This window comes from Salmo salar, chromosome ssa10, assembly GCF_905237065.1.
Source record: "Salmo salar chromosome ssa10, Ssal_v3.1, whole genome shotgun sequence".
In the NCBI taxonomy this organism is placed as follows: Eukaryota; Metazoa; Chordata; class Actinopteri; order Salmoniformes; family Salmonidae; genus Salmo; species Salmo salar.
Window position 1 is genome coordinate 52942197 of NC_059451.1, and position 26235 is coordinate 52968431.

The 26235-nt window shown below is 43.3% G+C and overlaps 1 protein-coding gene across 4 annotated transcripts; it reads left to right on the plus strand.

Moving 5' to 3' along the window:
* Window positions 1-911: 911 nt before the first annotated feature.
* Window positions 912-26055, plus strand: firrm (fignl1 interacting regulator of recombination and mitosis). Of its 4 annotated transcripts, none has more exons than XM_014123726.2 (24): window positions 912-1145; window positions 1662-1763; window positions 1967-2006; window positions 2406-2494; window positions 2587-2691; window positions 2875-3015; window positions 3174-3336; window positions 3618-3702; window positions 3867-4005; window positions 4621-4775; window positions 4954-5102; window positions 6398-6527; window positions 6697-6883; window positions 7274-7356; window positions 7649-7700; window positions 8267-8356; window positions 8534-8719; window positions 9257-9373; window positions 9494-9589; window positions 10983-11096; window positions 13940-14044; window positions 17463-17543; window positions 24865-25026; window positions 25336-26055. In XM_014123726.2, exons 2-24 carry the CDS (start codon window positions 1674-1676, stop codon window positions 25549-25551), a joined length of 2775 nt encoding a protein of 924 aa, XP_013979201.2. In that variant the 5' UTR covers window positions 912-1145; window positions 1662-1673; the 3' UTR covers window positions 25552-26055. The 4 variants fall into 4 exon arrangements, with proteins under 4 accessions (XP_013979201.2, XP_013979203.2, XP_013979202.2 ...); XM_014123728.2 differs by having other exon boundaries at window positions 10983-11072; XM_014123727.2 differs by having other exon boundaries at window positions 9500-9589.
* The last annotated feature ends 180 nt before the right edge of the window (window positions 26056-26235 follow it).

Here is a 26235-nt window from a genome sequence, read left to right on the forward strand (position 1 = left end):
GTAGTCCATTGATTAGCTCCTTTGACTAGCTGACACTGAGGGAGAGGTTGTCGTCCTGGAACCACACTGCCAGGTTTCTGACCTCCTCCCTGTAGGCTGTCTCAATCGTCATCAGTTATCAGGCCTGCCACCTTTGTGTCGTCGGCAAACTTAGCCACACAGTCGTCGGGGAACAGGGCGTATAGGACTGAGCATATACCCCTGTGGGGCCCCTGTGTTGAGGGTCAACGTGGCGGATGTGTTGTTGCCTTCCCTCACCACCTGGGGGTGGCCCGTCAGGAAATAAGGGATCCAGTTGCAGAGGGAGGTGTTTAGTCCCAGGGTCTTTAGCTTAGTGAGGAGCTTGGAGGGCACTATGGTGTTGAACGCTGAGCTGTAGTCAGCCTATTGTACGAATTGAACATTCCTATTGAAATGTACAGCCTTACCTATGGAGCTACGACACTAATATTTATGTCAACTCTTCAGAATTGTAATCTGTTTGTGTCACTGAGTATGATGATACCTAATTTCATGGACCCCAAGATCCATAGGTAAGGCTGTACATGGGGTGGCAGGTAGCCTAGTGGTTAGAGCATTGGATCCCTGACAAGGTAAAAATCTGTCATTCTGCCTCTGAACAAGGCAGTTAGCCCACTGTTCCTAGGCTGTCATTGAAAATAAGAATTTTATTTAACTTGCCTAGTTAAATAAATAAAAAACGGCATATAAGTATGCCTACAACGGAATTCTACAATCTAATTCAGCCACAGTGCAATTTCAACAGTTTTTTGTTTTGGTTGCAAAATTAACTAATTATTGTCTTTTGTTTAATTTATATTTCCACATTCCGACCTTGTTTAGCATTATCTAGTCCAAATGTGTCATGATTCCACTATTTGTATCTGTTTGAATCACTTTCAATTATGGACTTTTATTTTGAAGGCAAACCGCAAATTCCTCTATAGTTGCTAATCCTTATTGTGGCTAGCGTCACACAGGTACCTCTTTCTGGCTAAAGTTATCCACAAACTCTCGATACAGTTTGAATATTTTTAAACCAGTTAGTTGGCGAAGCAAGACATGCCGTTTTTCTATGCATGTAGTAACGCAAGTAGAATTTACATTTCGTGGGGATTTGTGAACTACTGAAAGAAAGTAGCAAGGTAAGCACAAGCTTATCAATTTAGCTAGCTAACACTACTTAGTTGGCTAACGTAAACTGAATCAAAGAGCGAAGCTATTAGCTAGCTACCTTGCTAACTAGCTGGATGTAACGTTAAGCTGTGCTGTTATCCAAACTTAACCTGCAGCCAGCTAGCTAACGTTGACAAGTTTAGTGCCTGTACAACCTCATTAGCCGTCGAAACGCAACGATTCACGTTGGCTCCGATGCCAAATAAAATGATTAAACACGACTGACTTCCGCATCCAAAACAATAGCCCACAATTACACACGATATTGTTCTTTGTGATTGCGGACAGTTATTTGGATGCTAAAAGGAGTAGCTTTGATAAGAACTTCATTTTACGACATTAGAGCTGTCTGCCCACACTAGTCGCCGCTCAACTCCATTGTAAATCTTTGCGTTTAACCGGAGTTTGTATTCCTATGATTTAACTAGTAGCTTGCTACATCCATGGTTTGTAGAGAAAAGTACGAGAATAATGTTCTTTACTAGGCTGTCATCACCATGTCGCAGACCACTCTGTTGGAAGAGGTGGTCCAGTGGAGTAAGGACACCTGTCGGCTGGAAGTCAAATCCGTCCTCCCCAAACTCATCATATCCTTTCGTGGGTCTCTATTGTACAAAACATGGCATAGGGGCATAAATCATTTACTTATGGTTGAAATGACTGTAAACATCAGTTCCAGGTCTGCACAAATGCACTTCAGACCTATCCAGTTGATGTAGTATGCCTGTGTGTGTAGCTACTACTGTTGAAGTCAAATTGCGTTACTTTTGAACTCCTTAACTGTGTGTACTCCATGCATTATAAGACAGAAAGCTGGGAAGAACGTATACGTAAGTCTCATCTTTTTAACATCAAATCAAAGTTTATGGGTCGTGAAAACACTTATCGCAGGTCCAGCAAAAATACAAAATACTGTAGCAATAACATTTAAAAAATATCAGAACCCGCAATGTCGGAGACTGGAATATAAATATATATGCGTACATACATATAATTGTGTGTAAAGACAGTTTTTGACTCAAATTTTAGTTGGGGACATGAAGTTCAGGTCGCAGTTGTAAATGAGAACTTGTTCTCAACTGGCCAACCTGGTTAAGTAAAGGTGAAATAAAATCAAAAGTTGTCACCTGTCAGTAAACCCAGTCATAATTCAGTGTTCTCCATGAATAAGGCCTAGAGTGAAAGGCCAGTGGCACTCGTTCTCCATTTCACGTTTTATCTTCTTTTAGATGTGCTGAAAATCATCACAGACATGTTCTTGCCTCACCTCAGCCTGTCAGAGCTGGAAGACGAGTGTTTCTCCAAGGTCTTACCTAAGGTAGGACATATTTAATTTCTTGTTTGAACACAGACATGCATGTTCACAAGCATCAGCCCAGTGTGTGTGTTTAACTGTTGTAATGTCTGCAGGTAGGGAAGATGTTCAACACACTGATGGAAGAGATCACTAACCAAGTTGGAGGGCTGTCCATTCAGAACACGGAAATACACTCTCTTCTCAGGAACATTCTACAGGTGTGTTCTTAATGCCTGGGAAATTCTCTCTGTCTCGATCTCTCTGATACAATATGAGAGAAAAGCACTCCCTTGTCTTTCTCTCTGTTGTGTTAAGGTATAAGATGTTTTCCCCTCTTCAAATCTGAATGCTAATTGTACTGAGTGGACATTATTAGCTTTGGGGGGGGTTCTGTTTGCCAGGTGATGGTGCAGGTGTTGGAGGTGCTGTCTGGCTGTGTGCGTCATGTCTGCTCGTTTGAGGAGGCTCCTGCCCTGGATAGTATCCGCTCCTTACCCTCCTGCATCCTTAAGGTCCTCAGGAACACCTTCCAGCACTGCAAGGTATGACTGCAAGGAATTCACTGTTTTAATTATGCTTACTGTGCAAAAGTCTATGTCTAGGAGTATCTAAAAGAGCACATCATGTTCATATGTAGTTTTCTACTGTATGGAGTCAGTGGCATTATTACAATATGTTGTGGGAATGACTGTTTCCCCAGGAGAGTGGGGAGGTGTACTGTGGGCGTCTGTCCCTGGTGGGAGACCTACTCCAGGGCCTGTTTAAAGAGGCTTACTCACTACAGAAAGGCCTGATGGGACTAATGGACAGGATCTCCCTGGAGAACACAGCCTCAGAGGACGACGTCTCCGACATCATCACTGGTGTGTGTGTGTGTGTGTGTGTGTGTGTGTGTGTGTGTGTGTGTGTGTGTGTGTGTGTGTGTGTGTGTGTGTGTGTGTGTGTGTGTGTGTGTGTGTGTGTGTGTGTGTGTGTGTGTGTCTCGGAAGAGACTTATGCATCCGTCTGGTTGTTTGTGGGTAGTAATTCTCACTGTAGATAAGTGACCATTTTATACTATTCAGTGTTATGGCAAGAAATTGTCATACATTAACAATAGTTTTTGCCTCAGTGATGACAATGAAAAGGTGTTTATTTCCCTCAGTGATTCATAGTCTCCTGGATATATGCTCGGTTATCTCAAACCTTGACATCGCACTACATGCCAACACATGGAAATTCATTATTAAGTAAGTATAGAACATATACATTTTTAATCATCATAAACATTATCTGATCTATTGTAAATGAATTATTCAGTAAGTATAGTCCGGCCCACAAACATTACATTTTGATGATAATTTAAATCTATCTGTCTGTTTTTGTTGGCTGACTGATTGATTGATCTGATCAGGCAGTGTGTGAAGTATGGATCGTTGGTGGAGGAGCGGCTTCGTCACGGTGACATCACATCCTGTCTGTGTGATGACCTGCTGGCATCGTTCCACAGCTGCCTGGAACTGGCTGAGCAGATCAGTCAGGCGGGGCCACAGGTACATGGCCAATCACATCACAGTCAGAGGAACACTCCCTATGAGCGAAAGACCACAATACATCTTTTTGGTTGAAAAGACATTGAAAATAAGTCTTCAACTTGTGCTCACTGGGCTGGCAATAATCTTTCATTCATTTTAAAATGTTTTTTGTTGCGTGCACACTGAACATGACCTTGCTGAGTTGAATGAGCTGATTTCCTTCTATTATTTATTTATTTAGTTATTTCACCTTTATTTAACCAGGTAGGCCATTTACAACTGCGACCTGGCCAAGATAAGGCAAAGCAGTGCGACAAAAACAACAACACAGAGTTACACATGGCATAAACAAACGTACAGTCAATAACACAATAGAAAAATGTGTATACAGTGTGTGCAAATGAAAAGCCTGGAGTCCAAATGCATTATTCATTAATATTACACTACAATAGAGAACATTTTTTTGCGTGGAGTTTGTTACGGGTCAGTTCAGGACAGAAATGCAACATTCTCACTGTGACCCTAGATGTCTGAGCATGAGGTGAAGGGTAGAACACAGTGAGACAACGCTCTCTGCTTGGTCTGGTTGTTCCTGCTGTCCTGTTGAACCGCTGGTCTCTGTGTTTCCTACAGCAGGTGGCACACAGCCCAGAATACAAGTTGTTTCAGAAAACTACAAAGATGTGCAGATTTTTTGCCAACACATTAGTTCATTACATAAAGGAATTCAAGGCTTTTCTTTCTAAGTCTTGCAGACGTTTCCACCAACTCTACCTTCAAATTGTCAGGTACAATACGGCTACACTTTCTACAACTCACACGTACTGCACACACACACACACACACACACACACACACACACACACACACACACACACACACACACACACACACACACACACACACACACACACACACCCACCCACCCACCCTCTGTGGTTAACGTTTATTATATTTTATCCACAGCAAGTTTCCTCCCAGCCTGTGTTCCCCGGTGCTCCCCTCCCCTCTGTCTGAGGAGCTGAACGGAGCAGTTCTGGTGCCCATGGACGCTCTGCTCTCCCAGCTGCTCCCCCTCAGACCCTTCGCCGAGTCCGTCCTCAACCCCAGCCAGCGTGAGTCCACCTCTACCTTCACCCTAGTGTAGAAAAATATCAAATACTTCACACTGCAGTCTATGCTAACCCATGTGCTTTATTGACATTGTTTGGGGCACTTTATTGCCATGAGCCTTAGGTCTTGAATTGTGCAGTCTGTTTCCTTATTACATCCATGTCCACTGTCCCACGTCCATCTGGGGCCTCTGTCAATGTACTGTAGGGATGCTTTCCGCCTCGAGACATGTGTAACAAAAGCAAACACACACACACACCCCTTCCGTTGGTGTCGTTTGAGGACATTGGTTTGCTGAGTGTGCTCTGGTTTTTATTTAGGGGTCAACTTGGAACACAATGCTCTCACAAGGCCAAAGTACTACTTTGAGTATCAGGGCTCTGCTTGTTATCTGTCATTAATCAGGGGACATAAACAGTAGAGATAAGAAGTTAAGCTCTTTTTACTGACTCTGATCTTATCGACTCGTTCAGTCGAAAGAACTAATCTTTCGACTCATTTTGTTCCTTTGAGGCAGTAATGCCCAGTGCACACAGGAACACCTTACCGGCAAACGATGAACTGAAGACTCAAAAGAGTCATGATTCAACAAGTTCACATCGTTCACCGTAGGGGCTTATTGGAGCTGTCATTTGTGACTGAGAAGTGTGCTTTAAACAATGTCGATTGCTAGCTAAACAAATATGATTATTTCTTGATACATTTGAAACGAAGTCTAGTTGTGGCCGGACTAGATTGTGAACGACTGATGTGGGTGATAAGAACAATATTGTTGTGAACTGCAGCCCCCCCCCCAAATGATTCGTGTTTGAGTTTGTTGAACAGAGGCTGTGTATGTTTTGCTTCTACAAAGCTGTGTCCATCATAACATTCAATAATTCATTGTATTCATTCTTGCACCATGCGATCAATGATAATTTCTGAACATGTATTTTTCGTCTATGCTTTGTTGGTCGGAGCATGTCTCTGGAGCCGCTGAGCCGGAGGAGAGTGGATTAATCCTGCTGTAGGACTTCACTGCGGTCAGCAGGTCAAAACAAATGACTAAAATGAACGAGTCACTCACAAACAAACTAAGCACGACTTGAGTCAGTAAAAAGAGTAGATTGCGATAATAATGCCTAAAATGTCACTAATAATAATGCCTAAAATGTCACTAATAATAATGCCTAAAATACCCCCTCGAAGGCATTTTACCAGTAGGCCTATGGTCTCATGAGTCTTGTCAGGCCCACCTTGTGTTGAGTGTGAGCCTTTTTGTGACCCCTGCCTGTCCTGTTTGTGTACCTGTATGTAGACTTGAGTCCTGAGACAGAGTTACCCCATTGCCTCCTGCTGGTGAGTGTCATGGGTCAGTTCCCCTCCCATCCAGAGGAGGCGCTGCAGCTGTGGTGTGACGGCAGCCACTTCCCTGAGGACACGCCCAGGTAGGAGGGCTCTAGACTATGGCTGTAGACCAGACATTAGTCAAATATTTTTTATTTATTTAGTTTGACTAGTGCAAAAGAACCAATACTCCCAAAAACTCCATAATACATCAAGTTTTTCATTCTCTCTCTTTCTCTTCTCCCTCCCCCCTACCTGCCCTGTCTTCAGACTGCCTCTGTTCCGGGCCTTGTTCCAGAGCTTCAGGCGGTCCTGTACGGAACGGAGGGTTCCAGTCCTATTGCCGGGGGTGATGATGAAGGGTCAAGCCCAGGGGAACGTGACCCTACATCATCACGTCTGTGTGATGCTTTGTGCCTGTGTGGCATCGCTGCCCCCAGAACACTTCCCCCTACTGGTGAGGCACTGCCCACAAACTGTTGGGTGTAAATTGTTGTAGATATTGTTTGTAAGTATTTTACACACACAGGTTACACACACATACTCTACACAGCACTTTGGCCCCTGAGTATTTCCTAGCTTGGAAAAACTGTAAATGATTGCATTATGATGGAATTGTGGATACAGTATGTTTATGATGTCATAACAAATCTCCCTCTCTCTGTTTTATTTAGTGGAAACACCAAGGTCATTTCTGGTGACATTATCACCCTGAAACACAACTCAATCATCATCCTTCATCTGTTTTTCTACTGTGGATCAGTTTATTATCCTGAAAGGTTCTTCTCTTTTATGTTTCGTTCTCTCTCTCTCTCTCTCCATCCATTTGTGCTAATCCATCCATCAGGAGCGTAGTCTGTTGGAGGCTGTGCTGCAGCCTGACACCCAGACGGCCCTGCTGGCTACTGACGTGTGGTGCTTCATAGCCCGGTGAGCATCTGGCCACCAAACCACCGGCCTTCCTTCCACCAACACTGACTTTGCTGATAGACTGATGCTTTTTTTTCAGGGGGAAATGTGCTCACTAATGCTATGTGGTTGTCTCACCTTACCACCTTTTTAAATGAATGCACTTACCTGAAGTCTGTCTGGAGAAGACTGTCTGCTAAATTACTCAAATGTAAAGTACATTTCACAAATAAATGTCGCAATATTGTAAATGTCCGTTGCTTGTCCTGTGTGTTTGCTGCCTGCTGTGAGTGACTCTGTCCTCTCTCTGCAGGTATGGTACAGCTGAACTGTGCTTACATCACGGTCTCCTCACAGCTCAACTGGTGAGTAGAGAGGACAGACAGACCACCCACCCACAGGGGTCACAACTTCTCCCTGGCTATCAGTGTTCTCTCGCGCTCTCTCTCTCGCTCTCTCTTGCTCTCTCTCCCTCGCTCTCTCTCACTCTCTCTCGCGCTCTGTCTCTCTGTGTGTGTATCCTAGTTTATCATCCCTATCCAAGGCCCAGTCCCAAATCCACCCCTAAGGCCTACGCACTTGTGGAGATCTGAGAGGATTTGATTGTTATAAGACATATGGTGTATTTAGCCTATCACAAGGCATGCTGGAGCTGCTACCAGATGGCTTAACACCTGTCAAATCCAGTCAGATCTCCACAAGTGAGTAGGGTGCAAGCCTTAAGGGTGGATTTGGCATCTCTCTGTGGGCAGGGTGGCTGTAGACTAAGGCCTCTCTGATACCCCGACCGAGGCGACAATTGGTGTGTTTTGATCCTGGGGGAAGGAGACACCTGTTAGTAACCGTGCCCCAGGTTGTTTCAGTTTATTTCATGACCTATCTTCCCTTTTTCCACCCTCTCCTCCTCCTCCCCCCCTCCCCTCCCCCCCAGGTGAAGTCGTGTGGTGGGGAGAGTTACCAGCTGTCCCACCTGTCTCTGCTGCTGAGACGCATGGTGTTCCTCATGACTCCTGAACACCAGGTCAGACAGCAGCACGGAGAAAACGTGTGTGGTGTGGTGTGTGTGTGAGGGGGCTGTCGAACTCTGGTTTTATAAAGTGATATGAGCTTGTGGTTTGTGTTTTTATTTACATTTGTGTGTGACTGAGTGTGTGTTTTCATGTGATGTGTGTTATACATTTGTGTGTGTTTGTTGTAGATGGAGTTGGTGGAGCGTTTCCCTCCCTCCCAGGATGACAACCTCCCTGTATGGTGTCACATCCTCCTTAGAGCCCTGTCCCATGATGCCCGGCAGCGGGTCGAGGCAGACATCATCACCTTAACTAACACCACTGTGACAAACTGGCAAAAGGCTGGGTGCAAACTGGGACAATTGGACAAAGTGGTGAGGACACTTTTTCAGAAACTTCTTTAGACCAAGGGGCAAAGCCTATCTAAATCGCTTTTCAGTGCCCAGCTGAACACTAAAGTTAATGTGTGGACAATAAAGTTGTATTCTATTCCACTGGAGTGATAGTGCTCAGCCTACTTGTTTTATACAGCCTCATTGACAGGCAGGCACCTTTTTTATAATGAACATGCCTCGTGACACATTTTGGCCTTAGTTACCATGCTGAAGGTCTCATTTCATTACCAAGAATATAGAGCGGGCAAGGCTACAATATTCTCTGCTGCATGGTTGTCTCCTGTCCTATAGTAGGTGTTGAATAGAAAGATCATAACTGGCTTTAAGAGCTTAGAGAAGGTGACGAGTTTGGTTTAAGAGCTTAGATAAAAGTACCAATAAAATAATCTTGTTTATTGTGAGAAAATCAGGGTAGATAAGGTCATTTCTTGTCGTCCTAAGTGGACCGTTCTGTTTCTAATTTAGTACGAAAGCACTGCAGTATGGCCTCAGTTCGGCCCATTTTCTCGCCCACAGAACATAGCGCTGTTGTCCCTGCTGATGGTGGTTCGAGGTGTATCTCCAGAGGCAGAGTGTGAGTCGTCTGCACTGACGATCATCTCACAACTCTGGGTTGCCATGTGTCCCAGTCAGGTGAGGGAAGTGCTTCTGGACACACACACACACACACACACACACACACACACACACACTCACAAGTACATTGGGTGTACAGTTTGCCAGTTCAGTTAACTCTATCCCTTTGATTGGCAGGTGCAGATCCACCCTAGCATCCAGTGCACTCTGAAACTCCTCCTCTCCATGTCAGCCATCTTGGTGAAGAGTTTTGACCCACAGGTCATCTGTCAGGTACAGAACACAAATGTTCACTTCCCTTATTCACTTCAGTGACTATGATGCTCAGTGATGTGGTAAACTATCAGGTCCAGTGGGCTATCCAGATAACGCATGGACGGGAACTAGAATAGTAGAATACACAAGGTGCAATTTCGACAGTCACTCAATTAGCCCATGTCAGCTAACATTTTCTTCATTGGTAAGTTAGTCTAGCCAGCTATCTAAACTAGTAGTAATCATGGCCGAATTACCGACCGGGGGGGGCCCCGTTGATTTTGTTAGTCACTCTCACTCAGATATCATATTCAAAACTGAAAACATTTCTCTCCGCCCCATGGCAAAATGTATAGAATTGCACAACATTTTCTCTCCGCCCCATGGCAAAATGTGTAGAATTGCAGGAGATTTACTACAAAACAATGTTTTGTCTCCACTGTCAAGAGTTGCTAAAATGTTTTGCTCACAAGATGTGGGGGGCCCGCCAACAACATTTCACTTAGGGCCCCCAAAAGGCTAGGGCCAGCTCTGACTGCATGTGTAAGGATGGATGTGGGTAGGCAGACCTGCGAGCCACTGCGGCCCCTCGTGATGATTTCATATTTTTTGTGCCCCCCCCCCCCCACCCCAAATTTAAAAAGAATAAGATGTGGAGATGTTCATATTGAAATGTGTATCTCCTGTGAACTGCACTGCAATTCAGTTTTCTTGACTAGTTAAATAAAGGTTAAATATATAAATATTGTAAACTGCTAAGGTGCACCAGTGTAAAAGGCCTATAGTTGACTCTAAAATGTTGTACTCTATACCTATTTGATAAATGTGTTTTGATAAGATTACAGATTCTCTCAAGACCCCAAGTTTGGGAACCACTGTACCACTGACCTCTCTCTATATCTCTCTGTCTCTCTCTGCATCTCCTCTGCCTCTTTCATGGTAGCCGGCCTCACTACTCTCTGTAAAGCAATGTTATTTTGTTATGAGAACTTATAGTAGCCTATCTTTTTGTTAAGATTATAGCTTAATTTCAGTCAACTGCTCCGTTTAACGTTAGCTTCTTACTTAATCCTTCTAGTTATAGCTAGCTATCAGGCTAACTTAATCCTTCTAGTTATAGCTAGCTATCAGGCTAACTTAATCCTTCTAGTTATAGCTAGCTATCAGGCTAAATTAATCCTTCTAGTTATAGCTAGCTATCAGGCTAAATTAATCCTTCTAGTTATAGCTAGCTATCAGGCTAAATGAATCCTTCTAGTTATAGCTAGCTATCAGGCTAAATTAATCCTTCTAGTTATAGCTAGCTATCAGGCTAAAAGTAGCCAGAGCCCTTGAGCTTGCCACCTGGCTGAAATACCAGCGACTATTTACTAGCTGATGTATACAATAAATTGATTGTGTGTGTTTTTAGGCCCTTGTGTGTGTGGGAGCCATGATCTCTGAGAAGTGTCCTGATGACCTGCTGCTGGCTGCTCTGGACTTCTTGGCCTCTCTAGGCAAGGTGTTTATCCCACATGATAGCCAGGTATTGTATGATAGCCAGGTACCACTGTATGATGGGCAGAATCTTTTTTTCTGAACAAAAATATAAAGTGTTGGTCCCATGTTTCATGAGCTGAAATTAAAGATCCCCGAAATGTTCCATATTTTTATCTCAAATGTTGTGCACAAATTTGTTTACGTCCCTGTTAGTGAGCATTTCTCCTTTGCCAAGACAATCCATCCACTTGACTGGTGTGGTATATCAAGAAGCTGATTAAACAGAATGATCATTGCACAGGTGCACCAAAAGGCCACTCTAAAATGTGCAGATTTGTCACACAACACAAGTTTTTAGGGAGCGTGCAATTGGCATGCTGACTGCAGGAATGTCCACCAGGGCTGTTGCAAGAGAATTTAATGTTCATTTCTCATCTGAAAAGCGGTTCCTTCATTTATTCCATAGGATATTTTTAGATTAACTTAAAATAAGGTCTGTGTTTGGTTTAGGCTTACACCACCTTGCCAATTTTATAACTGTGTAGATATCCATAGGATATAACTCTGATCAATATAAGCGAAGATCATTTTTTTTGTAGAGTGGATTTATGAAAATATGTTGACAAACGTTACCTAGTGAGATTTACAAGGGTATCAAAACACAGAGGCGGTTTAAGCACAAAACACAGACCTTATTTGAAGTAGATCAAGACATTCTCTATGGAAGACATGAACGGTAAAATAACGAAGGAACCCCTTTCAAGTTCAGCCGCAAGTTATTACAGGAATTATGACGCGTCGACTATTTCTCTCTAAACCATATACCTTTGACTATTACGAGCCTGCTGCTGCCTACCACCACTCAGTCAGACTGCTCTATCAAATATCAAATCATAGACTTAACTATAATATAATAAACCTTAGGTCATTAATATGGTCAAATCCGGAAACTATCATCTCGAAAACATTCTTTCAGTGACATACGGAACCGTTCTGTATTTTATCTAATGGGTGGCATCCATAAGTCTAAATATTCCTGTTACATCGCACAACCTACAATGTTATTTCATAGTTCTGAAAAATTCTGGCAAATTAGTTCGCAACGAGCCAGATTCTGTATACTCTGATTCTGCGTGCAACGAACGCAAGAGAACTGACACAATTTCACCTGGTTAATATTGCCTGCTAACCTGGATTTCTTTTAGCTAAACATGCAGGTTTAAAAATATATACTTCTGTGTATTGATTTTAAGAAAGGCATTGATGTTTATGGTTAGGTACAGTCGTGCAACGATTGTGCTTTTTTTCGCGAATGCGGTTTTGTTAAATCATCCCCGTTTGGCGAAGGCGGCTGTCTTTGTTAGGAAGAAATAGTCTTCACAGTTCGCAACAAGCCAGGCGGCCCAAACTGCTGCATATACCCTGACTCTGTTTGCAAGAGAAGTGACACATTTACCCTAGTTAAAATAAATTCATGTTAGGAGGCAATATTAACTAAATATGCAGGTTTAAAAATATATACTTGTGTATTGATTTTAAGAAAGACATTGATGTTTATGGTTAGGTACACGTTGGAGCAAAGACAGTCCTTTTTCGCGAATGCGCACCACATCGATTATATGCAAAGCAGGACAGGCTAGATAAACTAGTAATATCATCAACCATGTGTAGTTAACTAGTGTTTATGATTGATTGATTGTTTTTTTATAAGATAAGTTTAATGCTAGCTAGCAACTTACCTTGGCAACGTAAAGCAGGTGGTTAGAGCGTTGGGCTAGTTAACGTAAGGTTGCATCCCCAAGCTGACAAGGTAAAAATCTGTCGTTCTGCCCCTGAACAAGGCAGTTAACCCACCGTTCCTAGGCCGTCATTGAAAATAAGAATGTGTTCTTTAACTGACTTGCCTAGTTAAATAAAGGTTTAAAAACATTTTTAAAAAAATAATAAAAAATCAGCAAATCGGTGGCCCAAAATACCGATTTACCGATTGTTATGAAAACTTGAAATCGGCCCTAATTAATCGGCCATTCCGATTAATCAGTCGACCTCTAATAGATGATAGACATGGTGCTGCTGAATAGTAGTTAATTCAACAGGTAGATCTGGAGTCAGCTGTTAACATAATGTGTAATGTAGCCTATTAACCTCTAAAGGTCTAAGCTGTTGGGTGGATGCATTGAATAAATGGTAAAAAAGACAGTCAAAAAAATAATAATAAGGGCCTCCTGAGTGGCGCAGCGGTCTAAGGCAGTGCTAGAGGCGTCACTACAGACCCGGGTTCGATCCCTGGCTGTATATCACAACCGGCCGTGATCCAATAGGGCGGCGCACTATTTGGCCTAGTGTCGTCCGGGTTAGGGGAGGGTTTGGCCAGGGGCTTTACTTGGCTCATCTCGCTCTAGCGACTCCTTGTGGCGGGCCGGTCACCTGCAGGCTGACCTCGGTCGTCAGTTGAACGGTGTTTCATCCGACACATTGGTGCTGCTGGCTTCCGGGTTAAGCGGGCGGGTGTTAAGAAGTGCGGTTTGGCGGGAGGACGCATGAGTTGACCTTCGCCTCTCGAGCCCGTTGGGGAGTTGCAGCGATGAGACGAGATCGAAATTGAGGAGAAAAATATATATTTTTAAATGACTCATAGGGAATAAGGTTTTGAAGTGTCTGTCCTATATCTAGGAGTTTTAATAAAGCTCAGGAAATATTTTTGTTTTTTTTAACACAGATTTAACTCTAGTTTTGTGCCAACAAAAATATCTCCATTCTTCCATTCAGTTGTATGGGTTACCTTCAGATGAGTTCCGTCACACATGTGGAGGTCGTAGAGCAAAATGGAGAACACCAACTACATGTAGTTCACTACTCCCCAACTGTGTGTGTGTGTGTCATCCACAGAGCCAGGTGTTGCCCAGGCTGAGTGATCTGTTTGGGGCCCTGCTAGCTGAGCGGTCCTGGCTAATAAACCAACATGCCCTGGAGGCCTTCGCTCACTTTGCAGAGGTGAGACTCTCCTGAACACTGTTTTTAGTGATAGGAATTTTTAAGATACATTATATTCCTATGAGTTTCCTTCTTCCTGAGGGCACTTGGCTGAGTTTTTATTTATAACTGGAGGGATAGTGGCCACTTTCATGTACGTATGAACTTCAATGTGCATGTACAGTGCTTTCAGAAAGTATACACATCCCTAGAATTTCACATTTTGTTGTGTTCCAAAGTGGGATTAAAATGGATTGTCATTTTTCGTCAACGTCTACACAAAATACTCTGTCAAAGTGAAAGAGAAATTATAACATTTAAAAAATAAGTAAAAAAAAAACCCACTAATGTATCTTCATTAGATTAAGTATTCAACCAATCAATACAGTTGAAGTCGGAAGTTTACATACACCTTAGCCAAATACAGTTCAACACAGTTTTTCACAATTCCTGACATTTAATCCTAGTAAAGATTCCCTGTTTTAGGTCAGTTAGGATTACCACTTTACTTTAAGAATGTGAAATGTCAGAATAATAGAGTGATTTATTTCAGCTTTTTATTTCTTTCATCACATTCCCAGTGGGTCAGAAGTTTACATATGCTCAATTAGTATTTGGTAGCATTGACTTTTTTTAACTTTTACATTTTTTAAACTTGTGTCAAACGTTTCGGGTAGCCTTCCACAAGCTTCCCACAATAGGTTGGGTGAATTTTGGCCAATTCCTCCTGACAGGGCTGGTGTAACTGAGTCAGGTTTGTAGGCCTCCTTGCTCGCACACACTTTTTCAGTTCTGCCCACAAGTTTTCTATAGGATTGAGGTCAGGGCTTTGTGATGGCCACTCCAATACCTTGACTTCGTTGTCCTTAAGCCATTTTGCCACAACTTTGGAAGTATGCTTGGGGTCATTGTCCATTTGGAAGACCCATTTGCGACCAAGCTTTAACTTCCTGACTGATGTCTTGAGATGTTGCTTCAATATATCCACACAATTTTCGTTCCTCGTGATGCCATCTATTTTGTGAAGTGCACCCGTCCCTCCTGCAGCAAAGAACCCCCACAACATGATGCTGCCACCCCCATGCTTCACGGTTGGGATGGTGTTCTTCAGCTTGCAAGCCTCCCCCTTTTTCCTCCAAACATAACGATGGTCATTATGGCCAAACAGTTCTATTTTTGTTTCATCAGACCAGAGGATATTTCTCCAAAAAGTACGATCTTTGTCCCCATGTGCAGTTGCAAACTGTAGTCTGGCTTTTTTATGGCGGTTTTGCAGCAGTGGCTTCTTCCTTGCCGAGCGACCTTTCAGGGTATGTCGATATAGGACTCGTTTTACTGTGGATATAGATACTTTTGTACCTGTTTCCTTCATCTTCACAAGGTCTTTTGCTGCTGTTTTGCGATTGATTTGCTATTTTCGCACAAGTACGTTCTTCTCTAGGAGACAGAACGCGTCTTCTTCCTGAGCGGTATGACGGCTGCGTGGTCCCATGGTGTTTATACTTGCGTACTATTGTTTGTACAGATGAATGTGGTACCTTCAATTGCTCCTTAAGTCTTGCCTGATTTCGTTTGATTTTCCCATGATGTCAAGCAAAAAGGAACTGAGTTTGAAGGTAGGCCTTGAAATACATCCACTGGTACACCTCCAATTGACTCAAATGATGTCAATTAGCCTAACAGAAGCTTCTAAAGCTATGACATAATTTTCTGGAATTTTCCAAGCTGTTTACAGGCACAGTCAATTTAGTGTATGTAAACTTCTGACCGACTGGAATTAGGATACAGTGAAATAATCTGTCTACAAGGTAGATGTCCTAACCGACTTGCCAAAACTATAGTTTGTTAACAAGCAATTTGTGGAGTGGTTGAAAAACGAGTTTTAATGACTCCAACCTAAGTGTATGTAAACTTCCGACTTCAATTGTACATGTTAGAATCACCTTTGGCAGCGATCACAGCTGTGAGTCTTTTTGGGTAAGTCTCTAAGAGCTTTCCACACCTGGATTGTACAATATTTGCACATTTCTTTTTTAAATTCTTCAAGCTCTGTAGTGTTGGTTGTTGTTAATTTCTAGACAGCCATTTTCAAGTCTTGCCAGAGATGTTCAAGACGATTTTAAGTCCAAATTGTAGCTTGGCCACTCCGGCACATTCGATCTGGTTTTGGTAAGCAACTCCAGTGTATATTTGACCTTGTTTTAGGTTATTGTCCTGCTGAAAGGTGAATTAGTCTCCAAGTGTCTGTTGGAAAGCAGACTCAACTAAGTTTTCTAGGATTTTGCCTGTGCTTATCTCTATTTGTGTTTATTTTTATCGTAAAAAAACTCCCTAGTCCTTGCTGATGACAAGCATAGCCATAACATGATGCAGCCACCACAGTGCTTGAAAATATGAAGAGTGTGTTGTGTTGAATTTGCCCGAAACATACAGCTTTTTATATTCAGGACAAAAAGTTAATTTCTTTAGCATATATTTTGCAGTATTATCTTAGTGCCTTGTTGCAAACAGGATGCATGTTTTGGAATATGTTTATTGTACAGGCTTCCTACTTTTCACTCAGTCATTTAGGTTGTATTGTGGAGTATCTACCAAGTTGTTGATCCATCCTCAGTTTTCTCCTATCACAGCCAATAAACTCTGTAACTGTTTTAAAGTCATCCTTGGCCTCATGGTGAAATCCCTGAGCGGTTTCCTTCCTCTCCGGAAACTGAGTTAAGAAGGATGCTTGTATCTTTGGATGGTGTATCAATACACACAGTCAGTACAAAGTGTAATTAATAACTTCACCATGCGCAAAGGGTATTCAGCATCTGCTTTTTACATTTTTACACATCTACCAATAGGTGGCCTTTGCGAGGCATTGGAAAATTCTCTGGTCTTTTGTGGTTGAGACTGCTTGAAGAATTCACTGCTCAACAGATAATTGTATGTGTGGTGTACAAAGATGAGGTAGTCATTCAAAAATCATGTTAACCACTATTATTGAACTCAGAATGAGTCCATTCAACTTATTAGGTGACTTGTTAAGCACATTTTTACTCCTGAACTTATTTAGGCTTGTCATGACAAAGGGGTTGAATACTTATTGACAATTTTCTTACAACAAAATTCCACTTTGACATTATGGAGTATTCTGTGTAGATAATTGACACACAATCTCAATTTATTCAATTTTAAATTCAGGCTATATCACAACAAAATGTAGAAAAAGTAAAGGGGTGTGAACTTAAAGCACTGTATGTAACGTCTTTAAAAATATATATATTTTTATTTTATTTAACTAGGCAAGTCAGTTAAGAACAAATTGTTATTTACAGTGACGGCCTACCTTGGCCAAACCTGGACGATGCTGGGCCAATTGATGTGATACATGTGTAAGTCGTTCTGGATAAGAGTGCCTGCTAAATGACTAAAATGTGTAATGTTCATGTTTCAGGTCACCAATCATGAGGAGGTGATCTCCCAGAGCTTGTCTTCAGAAGACACCAAAAACAAAGTGGTGAATTTCCTCAGTAAGGTAATGAATGGTACCCACCACATCCAATACACAATCATTGGGATCTGGAGATAATGAAATATGGGACTGAACATTGTCGTGGAATTATTCTAATCAAAGGAGAGACTTTTTTTGTTGTTGCTGATTTCTTCAAAACAATTTAACTTTATTATTTAATTACTGCAGTAATGGAGTTGGTAAGTAACCACCCGGAGTTAGTCGCCGAGAACTCAACTAGCAGAACTGAGCCACAGTTAAGACCCATCCTCTTGAATACATGACAAACAACAGATGTGTGGAATGGGTCAAAAGGTTAGGATTGTTATGAAAGAAATGAATAATTCATTGCAGACAGTATCTGCTATGAAGACTGTTGTCATTGTATGGAAACCAGGGTTTGGCCCCCAAGACGAGGTTCTCCTTATCAGCAATTCATAACCGATCTCGTCCCTGGTACCTTAGACACCAATCTTTTTTTATTTTATATATTTTTTTAGGTCAGTAGAGAACAAGTTCTCATTTACAACTGCGACCTGGCCAAGATAAAAACAAAGCAGTGCGACACAAACAACAACACAGTTACACATGGAATCAAATCAAATGTATTTATATAGCCCTTCTGACATCAGCTGATATCTCAAAGTGCTGTACAGAAACCCAGCCTAAAACCCCAAACAGCAAGCAATGCAGGTGTAGAAGCACGGTGGCTAGGAAAAACTCCCTAGAAAGGCCAGAACCTAGGAAGAAACCTAGAGAGGAACCAGGCTATGAGGGTTGGCCAGTCCTCTTCTGGCTGTGCCGGGTGGAGATTATAACAACATGGCCAAGATGTTCAAATGTTCATAAATGACCAGCATGGTCAAATAATAATAATCATAGTAGTTGTCGAGGGTGCAACAAGTCAGTAACACAAGAGTAAATGTCAGTTGGCTTTTTCATAGCCGATCATTGAGAATATCTCTACCACTCCTGCTGTCTCTAGAGAAAACAGCAGGTCTGGGACAGGTAGCACATCCGGTGGACAGGTCAGGGTTCCATAGCCGCAGGCAGAACAGTTGAAACTAGAGCAGCAGCACGGCCAGGTGGACTGGGGACAGCAAGGAGTCATCATGCCAGGTAGTCCTGAGGCATGGTCCTAGGGCTCAGGTCCTCCGAGAGAAAGAAAGAGAATTAGAGAGAGCATATTTAAATTCACACAGGACACCGGATAAGACGAGAGAAATACTCCAGATGTAACAGACTGACCCTAGCCCCCCGATGCATAAACTACTGCAGCATAAATACTGGAGGCTGAGACAGGAGGGGTCAGGAGACACTGTGGCCCCATCCGATGATACCCCCGGACGGGGCCAAACAGGCAGGATATAACCCCACCCACTTTGCCAAAGCACAGCCCCCACACCACTAGAGGGATATCTCCAACCACCAACTTACCATCCTGAGACAAGGCCGAGTATAGCCCACAAAGATCTCCGCCACGGCACAACCCAAGGTGGGGCGCCAACCCAGACAGGAAGACCACGTCTTTACATTTAAGTCATTTAGCAGACGCTCTTATCCAGAGCGACTTACAAATTGGTGGATTCACCTTATGATATCCAGTGGAACAACCACTTTACAATAGTGCATCTAAATCTTTTAAGGGGGGGGGTTAGAAGGATTACTTTATCCTATCCTAGGTATTCCTTAAAGAGGTGGGGTTTCAGGTGTCTCCGGTAAGGTGGTGATTGACTCCGCTGTCCTGGTGTCGTGCGGGAGCTTGTTCCACCATTGGGGTGCCAGAGCAGCGAACAGTTTTGACTGGGCTGAGCGGGAACTGTGCTTCCTCAGAGGTAGGGAGGCGAGCAGGCCAGAGGTGGATGAACGCAGTGCCCTTGTTTGGGTGTAGGGCCTGATCAGAGCCTGAAGGTACGGAGGTGCCGTTCCCCTCACAGCTCCGTAGGCAAGCACCATGGTCTTGTAGCGGATGCGAGCTTCAACAGGAAGCCAGTGGAGAGAGCGGAGGAGCGGGGTGACGTGAGAGAACTTGGGAAGGTTAAACACCAGACGGGCTGCGGCGTTCTGGATGAGTTGTAGGGGTTTAATGGCACAGGCAGGGAGCCCAGCCAACAGCGAGTTGCAGTAATCCAGACGGGAGATGACAAGTGCCTGGATTAGGACCTGCGACGTCAGTGACTCAACCCACTCAAGTTACGCACCCCTCCCAGGGACGGCATGGAAGAACACCAGTAAGCCAGTGACTCAGCCCCTGTAATAGGGTTAGAGGCAGAGAATCCCAGTGGAGAGAGGGGAACCGGCCAGGCAGAGACAGCAAGGGCGGTTCGTTGCTCCAGAGCCTTTCCGTTCACCTTCACACTCCTGGGCCAGACTACACTTAATCATAGGACCTACTGAAGAGATGAGTCTTCAGTAAAGACCTAAAGGTTGAGACTGAGTCTGCATCTCTCACATGGGTAGGCAGACCATTCCATAAAAATGGAGCTCTATAGGAGAAAGCCCTGCCTCCAGCTGTTTTCTTAGAAATTCTAGGGACAATTAGGAGGCCTGCGTCTTGTGACCGTAGCGTACGTGTAGGTATGTACGGCAGGACCAAATCGGAAAGATGGGTAGGAGCAAGCCCATGTAATGCTTTGTAGGTTAGCAGTAAAACCTTGAAATCAGCCCTTGCCTTAACAGGAAGCCAGTGTAGGGAGGCTAGCACTGGAGTAATATGATCACATTTTTTGGTTCTAGTCAGGATTCTAGCAGCCGTATTTAGCACTAACTGAAGTTTATTTAGTGCTTTAGCCGGAAAGTAGATCATTGCAGTAGTCCAACCTAGAAGTAACAAAAGCATGGATACATTTTTCTGCATCATTTTTGGACAAAGTTTCTGATTTTTGCAATGTTACATAGATGGAAAAAAGCTGTCCTTGAAACAGTCTTGATATGTTCTTCAAAAGAGAGATCAGGGTCCAGAGTAACGCCGAGGTCCTTCAGTTTTATTTGAGACGACTGTACAACCATCCAGATTAATTGTCAGATTCAACAGAAGATCTCTGTTTCTTGGGACCTAGAACAAGCATCTCTGTTTTGTCCGAGTTGCAGCCATCCACTTCCTTATGTCTGAAACACAGGCTTCTAGCGAGGGCAATTTTGGGGCTTCACCATGTTTCATTGAAATGTACAGCTGTGTGTCATCCGCATAGCAGTGAAATTTAACATTGTGTTTTCGAATGACATCCCCAAGAGGTAAAATATATAGTGAAAACAATAGTGGTCCTAAAACGGAACCTTGAGGAACACTGAAATTTACAGTTGATTTGTCAGAGGACAAACCATTCAGAGACAAACTGATATCTTTCCGACAGATAAGATCTAAACCAGGCCAGAACTTGGCCATGTAGACCAATTTGGGTTTCCAATCTCTCCAAAAGAATGTGGTGATCGATGGTATCAAAAGCAGCACTAAGATCTAGGAGCACGAGGACAGATGCAGAGCCTCGGTCTGACGTCATTATAAGGTCATTTACCACCTTCACAAGTGCAGTCTCAGTGCTATTATGGGGTCTAAAACCAGACTGAAGCGTTTCGTATACATTGTTTGTCTTCAGGAAGGCAGTGGGTTGCTGCGCAACAGCTTTTTCAAAAAACTTTGAGAGGAATGGAAGATTCGATACAGGCCGATTTAGTTTTTTATAATTTCTGGGTCAAGATTTGGCTTTTTCAAGAGAGGCTTTATTACTGCCACTTTTAGTGAGTTTGGTACACATCCGGTGGATAGAGAGCCGTTTATTATGTTCAACATAGGAGGGCCAAGCACAGGAAGCAGCTCTTTCAGTAGTTTAGTTGGAATAGGGTCCAGTATGCAGCTTGAAGGTTTAGAGGCCATGATTATTTTCATCATTGTGTCAAGAGATATAGTACTAAAACACTTTAGTCTCTCCCTTGATCCTAGGTCCTGGCAGAGTTGTGCAGACTCAGGACAACGGAGCTTTGGAGGAATACGCAGATTTAAAGAGGAGTCCGTAATTTGCTTTCTAATTGATCATGATCTTTTCCTCAAAGAAGTTCATGAATTTATTACTGCTGAAGTGAAAGCCATCCTCTCTTGGGGAATGCTGCTTTTTAGTTAGCTTTGTGACAGTATCAAAAATAAATTTCGGATTGTTCTTATTTTCCTCAATTAAGTTGGAAAAATAGGATGATCGAGCAGCAGTGAGGGCTCTTCGATACTGCACGGTACTGTCTTTCCAAGATAGTCGGAAGACTTCCAGTTTGGTGTGGCGCCATTTCCGTTCCAATTTTCTGGAAGCTTGCTTCAGAGCTCGTGTATTTTCTGTATACCAGGGAGCTAGTTTCTTATGACAGATGTTTTTAGGGGTGCAACTGCATCTAGGGTATTGCGCAAGGTTAAATTGAGTTCCTCAGTTAGGTGGTTAAAACCTCTCTAGGGTATGTGGGACGAAATCGTCCAACCTACTCAACAGCCAGTGGAATCCCGTGGCGCGATATTCAAATACCTTAGAAATGCAATTACTTCAATTTCTCAAACATATTACTATTTAACACCATTTTAAAGACAAGGCTCTCGTTAATCTAACCACATTGTCCGATTTCAAAAAGGCTTTACAACGAAAGCAAAACATTAGATTATGTCAGCAGAGTACCCAGCCAGAAATAATCAGACACCCATTTTTCAAGCTAGCATATAATGTCACATAAACCCAAACCACAGCTAAATGCAGCACTAACCTTTGATCTTCATCAGATGACACTCCTAGGACATTATGTTATACAATACATGCATGTTTTGTTCAATCAAGTTCATATTTATATCAAAAACCAGCTTTTTACATTAGCATGTGACGTTCAGAACTAGCAAACTTCCGGTGAATTTAGTAGTAGTAGTAATAACCAGATTAAATCGGGTATGTTTTTTATCCGGCCGTGCAAATACTGCCCCCTACCCTAGAGAGGTTAACTGATTTTTGTCCTCTGACATCCTTGGGCAGGCAGAGGGAGTCTGGAAGGGCATCAAGGAATCTTTGGGTTGTCTGAGAATTTATAGCACGACTTTTAACGCTCCTTGGTTGGGGTCTGAGCAGATTATTGGTTGCGATTGCAAACGTAATAAAATGGTGGTCCGATAGTCCAGGATTATGAGGAAAAACATTAAGATCCACAACATTTATTCCATGGGACAAAACTAGGTCCAGAGTATGACTGTGGCAGTGAGTAGGTCCAGAGACATGTTGGACAAAACCCACTGAGTCGATGATGGCTCCGAAAGCCTTTTGGAGTGGATCTGTGGACTTTTCCATGTGAATATTAAAGTCACCAAAAATGTGAATATTATCTGCTATGACTACAAGGTCCGATTAGGAATTTAGGGAACTCAGTGAGGAACACTGCATATGGCCCAGGAGGCCTGTAAACAGTAGCTATAAAAAGTGATTGAGTAGGCTGCATAGATTTCATGACTAGAAGCTCAAAAGACGAAAACGTCGTTGTTTTGTTTTGTTTTTTTTGTAAATTGAAATTTGTTATCGTAAATGTTAGCAACACCTCTGCCTTTTCGGGATGCACGGGGGATATGGTCACTAGTGTAACCAGGGGGTGAGGCCTCATTTAACACGGTAAATTCATCAGGCTTAAGCCATGTTTCAGTCAGGCCAATCACATCAACATTTTACATTTTAGATTATGATCAGTGATTAGTTCATTGACTATAACTGCCTTGGAAGTGAGGGATCTAACATTAAGTAGCCCTATTTTGAGATGAGGTATCACAATCTCTTTCAATAATGGCAGGGATAGAGGAGGTCTTTATTCTAGTGAGATTGCTAAAGTGAACACCGCCATCTTTAATTTTGCCCAACCTAGGTCGAGGCACAGACACGGTCTCAATGGGGAAAGCTGAGCTGACTACACTGACTGTGCTAGTGGCAGACTCCACTAAGCTGGCAGCCTGGTTAACAGCTGCCTGGCCTGCACCCTGGCCTGCACCCTATTTCATTGTGGAGCTAGAGGAGTTAGAGCCCTGTTTATGTTCATATATAAGATGAGAGCACCCCTCCAGCTAGGATGGAGTCCGTCACTCCTCAACAGGCCAGGCTTGGTCCTGTTTGTGGGTGAGTCCCAGAAAGAGGGCCAATTATCTACAAATTCTATCTTTTGGGAGGGGCAGAAAACAGTTTTCAACCAGCGATTGAGTTGTGAGACTCTGCTGTAGAGCTCATCACTCCCCCTAACTGGGAGGGGGCCAGAGACTCTGCTGTAGAGCTCATCACTCCCCTAACTGGGAGGGGGCCAGAGACTCTGCTGTAGAGCTCATCACTCCCCCTAACTGGGAGGGGGCCAGAGACTCTGCTGTAGAGCTCATCACTCCCCTAACTGGGAGGGGGCCAGAGACTCTGCTGTAGAGCTCATCACTCCCCCTAACTGGGAGGGGGCCAGAGACTCTGCTGTAGAGCTCATCACTCCCCATAACTGGGAGGGGGCCAGAGACTCTGCTGTAGAGCTCATCACTCCCCCTAACTGGGAGGGGGCCGGAGACAATTACTCGATGCCGACACATCTTTCTAGCTGATTTACACGCTGAAGCCATGTTGCGCTTGGTGACCTTTGACTGTTTCATCCTAACATCGTTGGTTCCGACGTGGATAACAATATCTCTATACTCTCTACACTCGGCAGTTTTAGATTTAGCCAGCACCATCTTCAGATTAGCCTTAATGTCGGTAGCCCTGCCCCCTGGTAAACAGTGTATGATCGCTGGATGATTCATTGTAAGTCTAATACTGCGGGTAATGTAGTCGCCAATGACTAGGGTTTTCAATTTGTCAGAGCTAACGGTGGGAGGCTTCGGCGTCTCAGACCCCGTAACGGGAGGAGGAATAAACAAACGTACAGTCAATCACACAATAGAAAGAAATCTATATACAGTGTGTGCAAATGAGGTAAGATTAGGGAGGTAAGGCAATAAATAGGCCATAGTGGCCAAGTAATTACAATTTAGCAATTAACACTGGAGTGATAGATGTGTAGAAGATGAATGTGCAAGAAGAGATACTGGGGTGCAAAGCAGCAAAAAAAAAACAACAAAAAAAATATGGGGATAAGGTAGTTGGATGGGATTATTTACAGATGGAGGCTCAGTCCCTCACATGCGCCACTGATCATAGAATGGCATGTGGCTGTTGGTTTTATCACCTAGCCATCACTTAATCAGTTGCCAGCCCAAGCTTCAGAGACCCCTCTGTTCACACAGACACACATGAGTTCTAAGAACCCTGTTCTATTGCATAAAACAACGGTATTAAAACATTGTACTTTTCTACCATAACATGTGTTCTTCTAGACTATTAACGCACAGGAAACGGTGGAGACTCGGCTTGAGAGGTTAAGATTGGAGACTCCTGTTCTTGAACGACACAACACCATACTGGAGACCAATGAGGAAACTGCTGCTGAGGTTTCAGTTGCATCTACCGGTGATGACCAGTCCACTACTGACACAGAGGTGAGTGACGAGGCTGATACCTGTGACCATATTATATCTGGGGGTTTTTTTGGGGAGGGGGGTGAAAGATTTACTCTACAACAGCTGTTGATTGCAAACTTGGCAGATTTAGCCAGTGAACCAATAGCTTAAAATACCTTATTCATTTTACTTCCCTTCCTAGACGTAATTACTGATCGTACATTGTTCAAAGTCTGTCCGGTCAGTGATTACTTAAAGGAAGTTAGGATGTATTTTGTAAGTGTTCAATTTCTCCTCTGACTTGGATAGTGATACAGTGACTCATTACCCCCCATTCATCCCATCCAGCCCTGTCCCAAGCGAGCACGGCAGGAAACCAGCGATGAGGAGGAGTACAGCCGTTACCTCCAGACAGCTGAGAGTGCCCTGAGGGCCCTGCAGACGCTGGTAGAGGGGCGTGCCACCGACACCCCTGTCCCCCCTCCACATTGGGTGACATCCAGACTACAGGAGCTGCAGACTCTGATAACCCATATCAGCACAGCCAACCCACCAAACCGCTAGTGAACTGGCCATTTTTGTATAATTTCTTTTTTAGCTTTGTTAGAAATCTGCCTGCGTTACCCCTTTTTATAAAATAGGGTTGTATGGGGGAAAAGGGTCAGTCCTTATTAAACATGAATCCCTTGAATATGGAGTCTCTAGTAAATTGGGTGTGTCCAGACTGGATTGACAAGAGGTTCATGATTGGCCTCTGCTGGTGAATGTGACATTACAATCCCGTGGACCTCTACAGCACAAATTCACTAGTTCTCAATCAGACAATATTGCAAGTGAAGCTGCACTACACTGCAGAATGGTATTATTTAATCTAGGTCCATTGTAGCCACTCATGGGATAAGACAAAGGCAGGAAAGAGCATTATGCTGCGGTCATAACCAAGAGTTGTGAAATCGCAATTGAATCGAGTGCGTTCATGTTCTTGAACTGGGAAATCAAGACCGATCAGTGCTGGAATTCTTAGCAAACATGGGCCATTAAAAATCTTGGGATTTTTTTGCTTGTAAATATCCAGTTGCTTTCACTTTAAATCAAATGGAAAATGAAGTGTTTCTTCTTGTTGACAAATGTCAAGTGAAGCTGAGCACTGGGATGTAAACACAGCATTTGGGGTGGCAGGTAGGGTAGTGGTTAGAGCGTTGGGCCAGTAACCCAAAAGGTTGCTAGATCGAAACAGGTAAAAATGTC